The sequence below is a fragment of the Vulpes vulpes genome, chromosome 15, assembly GCF_048418805.1.
Source record: "Vulpes vulpes isolate BD-2025 chromosome 15, VulVul3, whole genome shotgun sequence".
Classification (NCBI taxonomy): domain Eukaryota; kingdom Metazoa; phylum Chordata; class Mammalia; order Carnivora; family Canidae; genus Vulpes; species Vulpes vulpes.
The window spans coordinates 54,595,658-54,609,599 of NC_132794.1; the positions used below are offsets into that span (position 1 = coordinate 54,595,658).

Sequence of the window (13,942 nt, forward strand, 5' to 3'; positions counted from 1 at the left end):
TCCATAGTAACTGCACAAAGAATAATCATTTTGTAGGTCTACATTTCAAAATGTTGGTTCAGTCTTTTGGAGTCAATTTACATGGACTATAAACAGACAGGTATCACCCTTTCTCCAAGAGTGGACTGTAATGTTTAAAACAACAAAATCAGCAAATAGAGAAATAGTTCGAGTTCCTACATTAGATGCACCCAAGCAATACTCAAGACTCCTTTCCCTTGGCTTTTAAAATTATTTAAAAGCAACTTAACTCTACCAAAGAAGGAAACTACTTACCTAGCCAAATTTCTTGAAGTGCTTTTTTAAAAATCTGTAACTTTTCTATGCTAAAACTCATGGTTCTGGATTTCTTATAATTCCTCAGAAAAATTCTCTATGGTTACTAATGAGCTTTTCCCAGCGAAATCCAAATATAGCACAGTGTTATGTGCATAGGCTTTTGAGCCAGTCTAGCTGGTTTCAGTTTTTGATTGTACCTCTTACAAGCTCTCTGACCTGGGGCCAGCTCTTTGTCCTCTCTCTGTCTCTATCTACTCTACAAGGTGGGACTTGTTATAGGTCATAAGATTGTTGCAAACTGCCTTAGTGTTCAGCACACTGCCGGGCACACTCTAAGCATCCAGTACACATCACCTATTGCTACATCAAAGGGCCTCTTTGTGATTCTCATTCTTTCTTGACCTTTGAGTAACAATTGTCAAGCTATTTCTTGAATTCCTTGCTTTTAGTTTCTTTCACTCAGTGTTCTCCTGGTGGCCTTGTTTCTCCTCACGCTTTCTTAGTATCTATCTTCTGTTCTCTTCTTCCCCAAGCCTATTCATCATTATCCCCTCCCCATCTTCAACTTCAGCTCTACCCCCATCATCCTTCTCTCTTTTTTCATGACCTAGAGAAATCTTATCCATCACATGATTCACTTTGTTTAATACAAGAGCATTTAACAAGATTCTAAGTCATCAGCATTCTGATGCAAGATGGCAAGAGAAAATATGATTCCACATACTCTTGTTGGCAATAACTAGAGGAATACACAACCAGCTTGTGTTGTCACTGCCAAATAGGCACTGATTTCATTTCAGTATTCAAATAAGAAATGCTAGAAAAAGGAAGAAAAGGGAGGAAGGGAGGAAGGGAGGAAGGGAGGAAGGAAGGAAGGAAGGAAGGAAGGAAGGGAGGGAGGGAGGAAGGGAAGAGAAAGAGAGAGAGAGAGAAAGAAAGAAAGACTAACATACTGCACCACTGAGGGTAGGCAAGACAAGCTTTACTAAGTAGCTCAGGGCCCCAGCAGAGAGAAGGCAAAAATGAAGGGGAGCTGAGGGAGGAGGTTATCCAGAAAATCCTAAGTGTAAATCTACACTTTGTATAAATGTAGTAGGAGGTGGCAGACTTAAGTGCCTGCCGGGGCTAAGAAGCAAACTAATGCAACTAATAGAAGCAACTGAAAAACGGATGAAGAGAGCAGGATGCATCACAACAGGGAGAGGTAAAGACTGTGACAAACTGGAAAATGTAACTAAAGGCATTCACATTTGGTTTTTAAAAAGTAAACACTGCAGGCCAAGCAAGTCATAGATCTCTACTTTTGTTCCTCTTAGTATAGAGAGACAGGCAACAGTATCACTGCCACCTTCCCCATAAAGCTAACTTCCCAAGGTATTTTTTTAAAACATTATTTTCCTGGAAAGACTAATTTGCTTCATATTCTGATTGCATCTGTTGAATGAATGTTCTGATTTGCAATTCAAGCATGGATCCACTGCTTGTCTCCATCACAAATCCAAACACTATGTTCATGGATTATTAAGATTCACTTATTGGCTCAAAATGATCCAAATCCTGCCAGTGTCACCCCCAAAGGGTATAAATGTGCCACCTGGTTTAGTCAAAATATGCCTTCCTTTTCACATCCTTTCCTACTGAAAAAAATGACAATCTTGTGGCCCTAAAAAGATCATACTTGTGAAAGATAGGGCCAAATTCAATTAGTCATCAGCACTGTAAACTCTGCTTAAAACAAAACCAATGAAAAATATCCAGGACTATCAACAAGTAGGTAAACAGCAATTACTTCCAGGAGATATTTATTCATACCTGATAACCATATCTCCAGATTTTCTGATGCTTTTTTTTTAAAGATTTTATTTATTTATTCGTGAGAGAGAGAGAGAGAGAGAGAGAGAGGCAGAGACACAGGCAGAGGGAGAAGCAGGCTCCATGCAGGGAGCCCCACTTGGGACTCGATCCCAGGTCTCCAGGATCACGCCCTGGGCTGAAGTGGGCGCTAAATCGCTGAGCCACCGGGGCTGCCCTTCTGGTGCTTTAAAATAAGTCCAGTTCAACATTTATTGGCCAAATACTATGCATCAGACATTGAACTTGGGGTGCAAATTAAAAAGTTGATGAAACTATAGTTGCTGCTGAAGAGCTAACACCCTAGTCAGGGAGAGAAGTATGGGAACCCGCTGTTTCAATATAATGTGGTAAATGCTATCAAAACAAGCGTGGAGAATGTACTAAGGGAGAAAGCAGAAGGAGCACTTGGCTCGGCCTTTTGGAAGGAAAAGAGGAGATTAGTAAAGACTTCCTGCAAGTTATTTTTAAAAATAAAAAGCCATATCCCAATTAAAACACAATGCAACTAGCCTGGGTAATGAAACAACTTAATAAACCAACCTAAGCAATAAACAACTTCATTAGTATACTAAACCACCATAGAAATCACACTGAACATTTTCCTATGCTTCAGGATGGATTTGCCCTGACTCAGTCCTACATTTTTGTTAATCATTCTTGAAATCATGAGCATGCATTTGAGTAAAGGGAGATATTACCTCTAGTTCTTTAAAGAGGTAAGCAGATGACTTCCATAAGAGCAGAAAACAGTGAAGATTCTCTAAGTTTAAATACAATTCTGGAATAAAAAAGACTCCCCTCTCCCATGTGGTGAGTGAAATTACACTTGTGTTTCCCTTCTCTCACTGAAGGTCTAGGACTGTATTCAGGGGTTGAACAGGCAAAGAGAGCCTGCTTTCTCCCCAACCTCCACTACTGCATATGCCTGAAAATCTACCATTTAGGGAATAATTTTATTTAGATAATCACCACTGTGAAGATTCTACGGCACCAAAATATATTTACATCTTAGTTCAAATTTCAGGATAGCGTTATCCTCAAAGGGAGCAGTTAAAGACACTCCAAACTTAGAGAAATTCCTAAGTAATATGCAAATTTTGAGGATAGGTTTAGTAACTCAATGTGTTCACCCCATTTCTTAATCTTGGTCAAAGGTGAAGTCTTTGAAGAAATAACTGTGGAATGGTAAAATATCATGCTTTTATTTTAGACTGTATTATCATCAATGTCTGAACTATGGGCATCAATATTCTTTACAGCAAATCATTAACCACTCCCTTAGAGGTAAAATACCCTAAAACTTTCTGTGATTTTTCTAAAATATATTATTTATTTTAGTATTATTATCTGAGGAATTATTTTCACACACTACTGTCCAAGTTACATGCCAGCAATTTTATTCTCAACAATTTAAATCCCCGATCATCTTCGCTGAGTAATAAGGCTACAGAATGCTACCACCTAATCAAAAGAAGCATCTCTATTATTTTGAATATCATTAGAGATATATTATCTCTGAATCAATAAAAACACTTGATGTATTGATTACTCATCAATACCATTTGGTGGTAACGAACTAAGATACAATATAATTTATCCAGTAATAATAGTAATTAACCTAGAGTACTAGAATTACTATTACTATTAGCCTAGTTATTATCTACTAAACTTGGTATTATTGCTTTATCAATAGATAACTGAATTTAGATGAACTTACAAAAATAGAAGCAGAAAATAATTTCTCCCATACCAATCTCTGTTCTTTGTTTTTACATAACATATATTCAACATCTGCTACTTGAATCTTAGCTTTCCATCTCAGAATAGAAAAAAATCTTTATAAAACTTTGGATAAAAGTGATGATTGCAGTTTAAATTTTTTTTTATTTTTTTTATTTATGATAGTCATACAGAGAGAAAGAGAGAGAGGCAGAGACACAGGCAGAGGGAGAAGAAGGCTCCATGCACCGGGAGCCCGATGTGGGATTCGATCCCGGGTCTCCAGGATCGCGCCCTGGGCCAAAGGCAGGCGCCAAACCGCTGCACCACCCAGGGATCCCCCGATGATTGCAGTTTAAAAGGTTCATGAGTAAAAAAATAAATAAATAAATAAAAGGTTCGTGAATATTTTTAATGAGTGTTTTCATGACTATTTGTGCAGTTTTGTATGAAATAAACCTCCCAAACTTTCACCATGAAACTATGAATGATGAGAAACAGCTACGAATGTAGAGACAAGACATTCAATAAAGCCAAATTTCAGGGGGTTGGGGGGAAAACTCAATAATATTACACATCTAAATACATCTCAATATCATATTTCCTTTTACAGGTAGGCATATTGGCTAAAAAAATTTTTTAATTAGGAGCATCAGTAAGCATCAGACTTAGACACACAATACCCACATTCCATTTAAAGGAGGGTATTACGCTGAGTGAAACAAGTCAACTGGAGAAGGACAATCATCATATGGTTTCACTCATATGTGGAATATAAGAAATACTAAAAGGGATTATAAGGGAAAGAAGGGGAACTGAGTGGGAAAAATTAGAGAGGGAGACAAACCATGAGAGACTCCTAACTCTAGGAAACAAAGGGTTGCAGAAGGGGAGGTGAGTGGGGGGATGTGGTAACTGGATGACGGGCACTGACGAGGGCACTTCATGGGATGAACACTGGTTGTTATATGATGGCAAATTGGATTTAAATTTAAAAAGTAATAAAAAATAAATAAAGCATATTATTAGTGTGTGAGCTTAGGCAGATCCCTTGCCCTCCCCAAGCCTTGGTCTCCATATGGAAAAGTGAGGATTATACACACATCAGTAGGCTGCACTATTATTAGATAAACCACATACATGAAAGCCCAGTTCCTCAGCAATTGACATTTCTAGTGACTTTTGGATGCTATGCTTGTAAGCTACTACAGCCCCCAGTAGGTTCTCACAGATCTTTCAAGTATTTTTCTTCATTCTAAATTTTTTCCTTTCCATACAGATGTTTCGTTTGGAGCCACTTCTCTAATTTACTAGAACAATAATGAGCTCAATCCTTACCCTTATGGAAAATTCTCCTCTTTTTATCTTGATGCCTGCCAACTGGTGCTTATGCATAGGCTCACGAGTGAGTCCTGCAGTCTACTAGCAAGAATTACTGAATACAGGCATAGACTTGGGGCCACTGTCCTATCATCACAGGAACCCTCTCAGTGACAATTCAGAAACCCCCTTAAAGCTCAGCAAAATTCATGAAGTAGCTGTAATAAACACAATGCATGCTTAAATCAGTAACAGATTTAGCCACCAGAACATATTTATACTCATTCATTAAAAAAATTACCTCTTTCACACTGGGGTCCAGTAAAGCCGTATGTGCAGGCACATCGATTCGGAGCCACACACCTGCCTCCATTGAGACAGCCACTTTCACAGACAGCTGGAAGGTAAGAAGAGAGAAGCTGAGAGCCTTCACCTGAAAGTAGATGCTAACGAAGTAAAACCTACCATCCCCTGCAGGGACAGCAATAAAAAATTTAAATACTCATCCTGGCATTCACTTTAAACAGTTACTTTACAGTCCCATATCTGTCTATATTCCTTAGTCAACTCCGGTCAAACCACCTGGAAGAGGTGAGTTTGTACCTCTGTTAATGCTGATGGCTTCATTCTGGGAAGTATCTGAGCAATACTTTCAGTTCTACATCTAAAATGGTGGTTTACAAGAGATGTCACTGAATGAGAACTGCATTTTAGCCAGCTGACTCTTTTGCTTATGATTTGAGGATTCCCATGAGGGAAACATTGACCTCTGTTACCCTTACAGATATATATTCTGACCATATTTACGGACCATAATGAAGATCCCACTATTGTAACAGAATCTATCAGTGAGATAAGTCCAGCGATGCTTGCGGGAGGGACATCTTACTTGCCAGAAAAGGTAGTAAAATAAGAACCAACAGCTCAAGCCCTGAACAACTCATCTCTGTACAATTTCCTGCAATTCTCTCATGCACAGCCTCTTTCCAGGCATCTTTATCCCCAGGTGGTGGGCTCTGCTGCATCAAACTTGCCAGCACCACCCACTCTTCAAAGCTCAGCTCCAATCTCATTCCTCCATGAGACTTCCCTAATACCTCCTTTTGAATTAATTCCTCCTTCATATATTTCCTGCACACTTTATCTGTATCCTTGTGGCAGTCATGGAATTGAGCCACTCAGATATCCTTCCAAAAAAACCTAATGTAAGGAGCTTAGCTGGCTGATAGCCTTCAGCTGCCGCACCTTCAGATCTGCTTCATGTTCATGCCAAGGACACATATCTTCTGGCTGCTACCACCCAATGACTAAGTTTAGTGGGATAGCAGAGACTGAGCATTTCTGCCCATTATGGAACTCTCCTGATGGGAAATCTTTCCTCTGAGCTTGCCATCAGCCTGGCCAAGGCTTCCTTGGAGCTGCATTATAGTCTGAGGTACCTTCTACACAATCTACACAATCCCACTCTCCTCGTATAGAGGTTAGACCAGCATTATATACGAAGGCCCTCCCCTTCTACTCCTGCTTTCTGCCCCCAGCCCTTTATTCTTTACAGGCCTTTTCCACAATAAATCTCATGTATATCTAATTCTGTCTTGGCATCTGCTTGGGATTAGAAAACTTGAACTGACACAACCCCTTAGAGCCAAAACTATGCCAGAGTCCATTTCTCATCATAAAATTAGAGATGTTTATATATATTCATTTTTCCTATTTGCCTCTTAATTTATAGTCAAGAGAGAAGGAAAAGATAAAGCAGAAAAGAAATTTTGAGATGGCCTAAGCCAACCATCCCATTTTACAGATTAGGAAAATGAGGTCTAGGAAAGTTTTTCTAACTCTGCAAGTGTTAACTGAGTGTCTGTTAAGTGGTAGTTTGGGGGGGTAAACTTCAAGGAGCACCAAAGGAAGCATGGAGGTTTCCAGCAGCAACTCATGACTCCCTTTCCAAAAATGCCTTTGACTACATTCCCATTCCAGCACCTTTATAGACACAGCCTTGGTACTAGTCTTCCTGCTTCCTGTTTCTTACCCCTGCAGTTACACCTCTACACTGTGGCCAGCACGATCTTTCTCATTTTAAACCATTTTAAGTAAAGTGTACAAGGCCAGCATTTCATAGCTCGGGCCATGAGGACAGACTGCTTGGGTTCAAATCCCAACTCTGCCAATCCCTCCCCATATAACTGTAGACCAGTTACTGACAACCCGGTGCCCCATTCTCCTCATCTGTTAGAGGTAACAGAGGCCTCTAACTCAGGAGGCTGTTGTTTTATTCAACAAGTTAATCCATGTGAAGAGTTTGAAAATGTGTCCAGCACATGGTACGTAGTAAATAATTCATTCCTCTTCCCTGGGTCTATTTTGGCTGCAAACATGGGATGCATAAAGGCTCTCAAAATCTGGCCCACGACTTCCATTCTGATCTTATCTCCCTTCCCATCACCTCCCTCAGCAACACCAAAACTCGCGCTGTGTCTGACATCTCCTCCTACGCCATGTTCTTGTGCTTTGGCCCACGCTGTGCCAGTTGCATAAAAGGCTCATCTTCCATCATCTGACAAGTGAACTCCACCCCATCCTTCGAGACTCAGCTTAAGGGTCTCCCCAACTGGAGAAGCCGTCCTGTGTCTCCTCTCCCCATGCTGCTGCTGTGGGCTACACAAAACTCACTCATTATTCTTACCACACTGTAGTGCATGGCCAGTCATGGGAGCATTATATAAATTTTGGTTTATTTATAATAACATTATTCATCATGGTAAAGCTATATACAATGGCAAAGACCGGAAGCAAACAGAATAAACACTCATCGTTAAAGATTCATTAAATAAATAGTAAAAGATCTATATAATGGAGTATTCTGCAACCATTAAACCTTATTTAAAAATGTTTAATAACATTAAACATACTTCTAGTAAAATATTAAGTAAAAAAGGAGTATGAAAAATCATGCAAACAATAAGATCTCATGTACCAGATACGCATTAAAAGACTAGAAAGTAATATCTGGAATGACGGGATTATGAAGAACTTTATTGTTTTCTATTTTTGCACTTTTCCACATTTTTTGCAGGGTGTAGGTTCATCTTAGTGTAATAAAAAATAAGCTTTCTTAAAGGAATTTGTGCCTTTTGCAGGGATTGGTTAAGAGCAGACACAAAATAAACAGTGTTCATGTATGAACCAGCAAACTGAACACCTTGTGGTATTACAGTAGCAGAATCTAGATTGGGAAACCAGAGAGATACAGATACCATTAATCAAGAAAAAGGACATGTTTGAGGAGACAGATGAGGTTGAGTCTTGAAATATTTTGAGATGCTTCTGAAAAATTCAGGTGGACATATTCAACAATCAAATGGAAGGTATACATCTAGAGCAAACAAGAATTCTGTCCCTTGGGTGCTGATCATATACTAATGGGAAGAGGTAAGTGGGGGATGCTGCAGAAAAATGAAAAGGAAATGAGTCAAACCAGCACTCTCAAGGATCCAATCAGATATTTGGTGCAAAGTGCTTTAGGTGAGTGATCTGATCATCTGTAAGACTCACGGGACATTTGTAAAAAATGCCACATTTCAGATAATCAGAGAGAATCCATCAGTACTATCTCGGGATTCATTTTGTCTCCATATCTGTCTACACATTTGTCTGCATAGCTTAGCATTTAGGATACTTATATTTACTTACGTTGTCCGCAGTGAGTCCCTATGTATCCTTTCTGGCACAGACAGTGATCATCACTACAGCTACCTCCGTTCATACAGCGAATATTACAGTGTTGGACTTGAAAAGGAAAAAAAAATAGAATGATTTATTTTTGCAGTTTAAGTAAGTAGGTTGCAACACTTCACAAGAATTGATTTGCTGTGATTTGGAGAGAAAATAAAATGGTTTATCAAGATTCACATACTTGTGCAGAAATAACCCAACTGAACACTAAACATGTTCTTTTTGTGAACATAAAATCAATTACAATGTAATTGTTTCTTTGATATTTACCTTAATAGTGCTAAATGACTTCCCTAATTTAGCAGGACTTCCCACTCAATGTTGTTTCTGTAAGTTATACTAACAAGAAAATAGTGCCCTGAGCAACCGTATGAGACAAGATTACAACGGCAATAATTTTCCTGTTAAAAGATTTAGAGTCCCACCGTAGGTGGCCAGGAAAACAGTCTGAGTAAGAAATTCCAAGGAATTTTGTTAAAGAAATTTTGAAGGCCGCAAAGGCGCCTGGGTGGCTCTGTCAGTTAAGCTTCTGCCTTCAGCTCAGGTCATGATCCCAGAGTCCTGGGATCAAGTCCTGGAAGGGACTCCCTGCTCAAGCAAGCATCCTGCTTCTTCCTCTGTTCTCCTCCTTGCTCCCGCTCCTGCCGTGACATCTCTCTCTCTCTCTCTCTCTTTCTCTTTCTCTTTCTCTTTCTCTTTCTCTCTCACACACACACACACTCTCTCTCTCTCTCTCTCTCTCCCTCATGCTCTCTCTCAAATAAATAAAATCTAGAAGGAAGGAAGGAAGGAAGGGAAATTAATTTTGGAGGCAGCAAACAGAAGGAAAAAATAACTATAAGAGCATTTAATAACAAAGCTGCCTGATAACGGAGGTAGCCAGCCTTGGCTCAGAAAGAGCTGCTTGTTTAAACCATAACCTTAAACTAAATAAGACCCACAGTGTTTGAAATCCACTCTTCATCACACTGTCACCTACAGGAGTGTGACTTTGGGGGTCAGGGAAGAAGGACCATGGGTGGCAGCCTTGGATGTGAGACGAGACACTAGAGGAAACTAGAGTAATAGACGTGTGTGAAGGGGAACAACAGCATGGCGTGTGCTCTCTTTTCTCTAGTGCTTAGGCTGTCTCTAGTTCAGTAATTTAGGATGCTGAAACACTTTCAGAATCCCAGGCTGTCCCTTCGTCCTCTGGAAATAATAACTACCCTACCTGGAGAAGACTAAGGGCTTGACAGTTCGTCATGAATCCTTGTTGACACATCCCTACACAAGGAGACCGGGATTGGGCACTGGAAGTTGGCTTACTCCAACCTGTCCCCCAAGCTGTGGAAGAAAATCCCTACAGAAAAAGGATCCACAATTTTCCATAGGGAGAAGAGAACCCCTCCTTCTGTGCAACAGCAGAAATCAGCTGCTCAGCCTTGCTCCTATGCTCAGTCTTCCTGGAGCATAGAGGCCAAATCTGCTATGAGTGGAGAGAAGACGCCTCGCAGCAGCCACCTTCTTGAGCAGGCCTCGTTAGGATTCTCCACGCCATATCAAAAAGTGGCTGCAGACTCCAGGAGAAAGTGCCATTTTCATAAGGAGCTACACAAATCTCAGCATGACAATGTGGAAGAGATGTCAGAACTCAGTACTTCCGATGCCTTCATAGAGGACCAGAAAGTTAATTAAGTCAGACGGAAAGTGATACACTTTCTCAAGAACACCTGAGAGTGTTCTGAGGCACCACCAGAAACTCCCTATCTCTAGTACACTAAGAACTTCCTCCATCTCTCAGCGTGGCCATGGGCTTTTCAGGGCTCCTCTACATATTCCTAGTTATGTCCTGTGACTCAATCCCCAATCCACTTATCATTCATTCATTCACTCAACAAATATTTCTGAGTGCCTATTGTGTGCCATGCAAAATGCCAAACACATCGTTCTAGTCTCCTCATGGAATCTCCTCTTTAACCGGTCTCTTTACCCCTAATCCTTAATCCCCAACATACCATACACACAGTTGTTAACAAATACTGAAACCCTACCTATCTCTAAGACCCACTGCAAATGTATCTTCTTTTCTTTTTTTCTGATTTCTGTTTTCTCTTCCTTCTCCCACTAGATATGAGCCCTCTTTTCTCTGACTCCAGAGTGCTTTATGCTTCTCTTTTGAAATGTCTATTATATAACCTAACCTATTTTATTTAGTTATTTCTCCTATTCCCAACCCATTTGTCTAAAAGCTTCATTAGAGTGAATAGCATCGTGGTTATTAATTATACCCTCAAGTGCCTAGAGTAGTACCTTGCCTACTTGCAGGTGTGGCATAAAACTCTACTAAGGTAATCTCCACTTACTTAACTCACACCACCAGATAATGACATAGAAAGCTATTCTCAAACACTAAGACTGAGAAATTGCCCATTATGTCCTAAGCTATTATACAGCTGTAAGTAGGTTGCTATTAAAAATATTTTATCTACACTTCCCTATGTATAAAAGCAGAAATAATTCCTTTGTTGGAACATTGTTATACAAGTCAAGCAACCCAGGAAACTGATTAAAACAGTTATTTTAGGCTCCTATGATTCCATTAAAATGTCTCAGCCAAAATGCTTTTGAATTAAAAAACTATCTACAAATATACAAAAGGAATGATTTGGTGAAAATTTGGATAATATTCTAAGTAGGTCAGGAAAAGGTGTATAGTTGCTTTAAAATTTGAAGTTAAACTTAGCTTCATCCTATCTTAGAAAAACAGTGAGGATTGGGAAAAGCACAGGAAATGATGTCATGTGTCAAGCAGCATAGGAACTCAACCCACAAACTGATTTCAATTAAAGTGGTTCATGCCAAGAGCTAATTTCCATTCCCACATGAGTAACAAAGCCATTTAGCTACTTTGAGATAAAAAGCTAACAGTAGTTCAAATAGTAACTTTACATTATTTGTTCAAATTGAAAAATAGAATGAATTCTTTCAGGAAAAATGATAAGTTTACATTTAAATGCAATATAATAAAAATCACTCTGCTACAGTTTTTTTTTTTTCCTACTCTTTCAGGTAAACCTTTTCCAGCATAAAATACCATGTCTCCTTTAAAAAATAAAACCCTTGGTCAGACTCGTGAAACTGTAAAGCATAGTTAGTCCAGTGGTCTCAATAAACCAATGAACTATGAATCTCTGAGCTGGGGGATCAGGCGTAACAAGAGATAATTGGATCTTAACCATCTGCTTTGCCATAAATATGTTTGCCAAAGAAACTTCACATTCTTTGTGAGTCTTAGATGTTCAGGGGAGAAACATATTTCTTTAGAATAATCACATGGGATTTCTATGAAGAAATAAAGGAACTAGACATGTAGCTTCATTGGAGAACAATTTAGAGACCATATGTACATAAATTGGTTTTAGTTTTTTTATTGAGTTCTGCCATTGATGCACATTCAAATTTACAGTGCTTTGAACAAGCATCCCAGATGTCTGGCCATTATAAGACCAAGTACTATATCTCTAGAAAAAGCCAAAGCTCTACTTAAACCCGTAAAAATGCTGTAAATTTGTTACATGTTCTAAATACCTTAAGTCAGAATATATACCTAAATTCAATCTGCATTAAGATTTTACCAGAAACTGATGATACCAGGGGAGTTCAAGTGTCAGTGTCCAAGCTGCTACAAGCAGATAACCATGAAAGCCAAGATCCAATGAGGACTTCCCCTTGAAAATGAGAATACAGCCTCAGAGGGTTTCAAGTAAGACTCAACATCTTAGAATGAGCAGGAATGTATCTATATAGGATCCTAAACAAATTATAGGGGTTTTTTTTCCAGATTTGGTCAATCATTTTAGTCATTCAATAAATAAATGACTAAATCCCCTCTTTTTGCCATGTACTAGGAAGAGTAGAAGAAATTCACTTTAGGTGATAGCCCAGTACAAATTAGTTCATAAGATCACCAACCAGAAGACAACAATTTGAGCATGCTATGGGAATGAGAGAGATGCTGGGCTAGGGTAATCATTTTCTTTGGGATGCATTAGGTTGGGAAGGATTCTGGAGACCTGCCATTATCTTGGCAAGCACAAGTGACAGAAAGAACATCAAGAGCAATTTGCAAATAAGCATCTATATGGCAAGCACGTGATTTTAACTTAGGCTAGGAAAAGCACAGACAGACTAGTTAGAGAGTAAGACTAATTCCTGGACTTTACACCTGAGACAGGTACACAAAGGCAGAGTCACTGCAGGACAAAAGTAATTTTCATTCAGAGAGACAACAGCAATGAGATTTTCCCCTACGTGCATAAACGTCTTGTGGTGTCGAAAGACATGCCACTCAGAAGAGCAACTTCTACTAAAGTACCTAAAACAAAAACAAAAACAAAACCCTAGTAATAGCTGGAAAAAAAATCAGAGAAAGGTTAAATGATAGCAGTGATAAAGGCACTTTAGAACAGACTAGAAAGCAAAGGACTAAACTATTTCTAGTCTGAGCAGGTCCCACCCATTCCTCTCCTCCCTGTTCATATAAATTCCATACTTCCCTGAAAAACCTTTCCAAGGGTCACTTCTTTTGGATTAGCGATAGCACCTCCTTCCTATCCTGAGTGCCCTCACATTTTCAGCATGTGGTTGTCCCAAACCTGCTCAAACTTGCTCACACACTGGTCTAGAGCTGCTCCCCTAGCCTTCTCCCTTAGAGCTTGGATTTATATTGGGAATAAAAGCACCCCCAAATCTCACTGAGTTGAAAAAAACTGAAAATGATCATTTGTTTTCAAACTGTAAGAGATTCCACAAAGGAACGATGTTAATACTACCCCAAAATGACTTACAGGCTTACTAAATCCTAGAAAGTTATATATATATAGGAAGAGAGAGAGAGAGAGAGAGAGAGGGAGAGAGAAAATTAATCTAAAATGTACATGGAATTGCAAAAGAACTAGAATAGCTAAAATGATTTCAACAAAGAAGAACAAAGTGAGAGGAATTAGTTTACTCAATTTTCAAGACTTTTCATAAAGCTTCAGTAATCAAGACT

General features: G+C 39.2%; 1 protein-coding gene across 2 annotated transcripts in view; it reads right to left on the reverse strand.

Annotated features, from left to right (window-relative positions):
• The window catches only part of FBN1 (fibrillin 1), a 225,988-nt gene that overhangs the window by 177,613 nt on the left and 34,433 nt on the right, over positions 1 to 13,942 (reverse strand). For both annotated transcript variants that reach the window (XR_011997378.1, XM_072738473.1), the window contains 2 exons: positions 8,866 to 8,961; positions 5,474 to 5,569 (listed from right to left, as the gene is read on the reverse strand). Coding sequence is in view for 1 of the 2 variants with exons in the window: in XM_072738473.1 (XP_072594574.1) it covers positions 5,474 to 5,569; positions 8,866 to 8,961 (192 nt within the window). In the remaining variant the exon portion in view is untranslated. The remainder of the gene's footprint in view (positions 1 to 5,473; positions 5,570 to 8,865; positions 8,962 to 13,942) is intronic.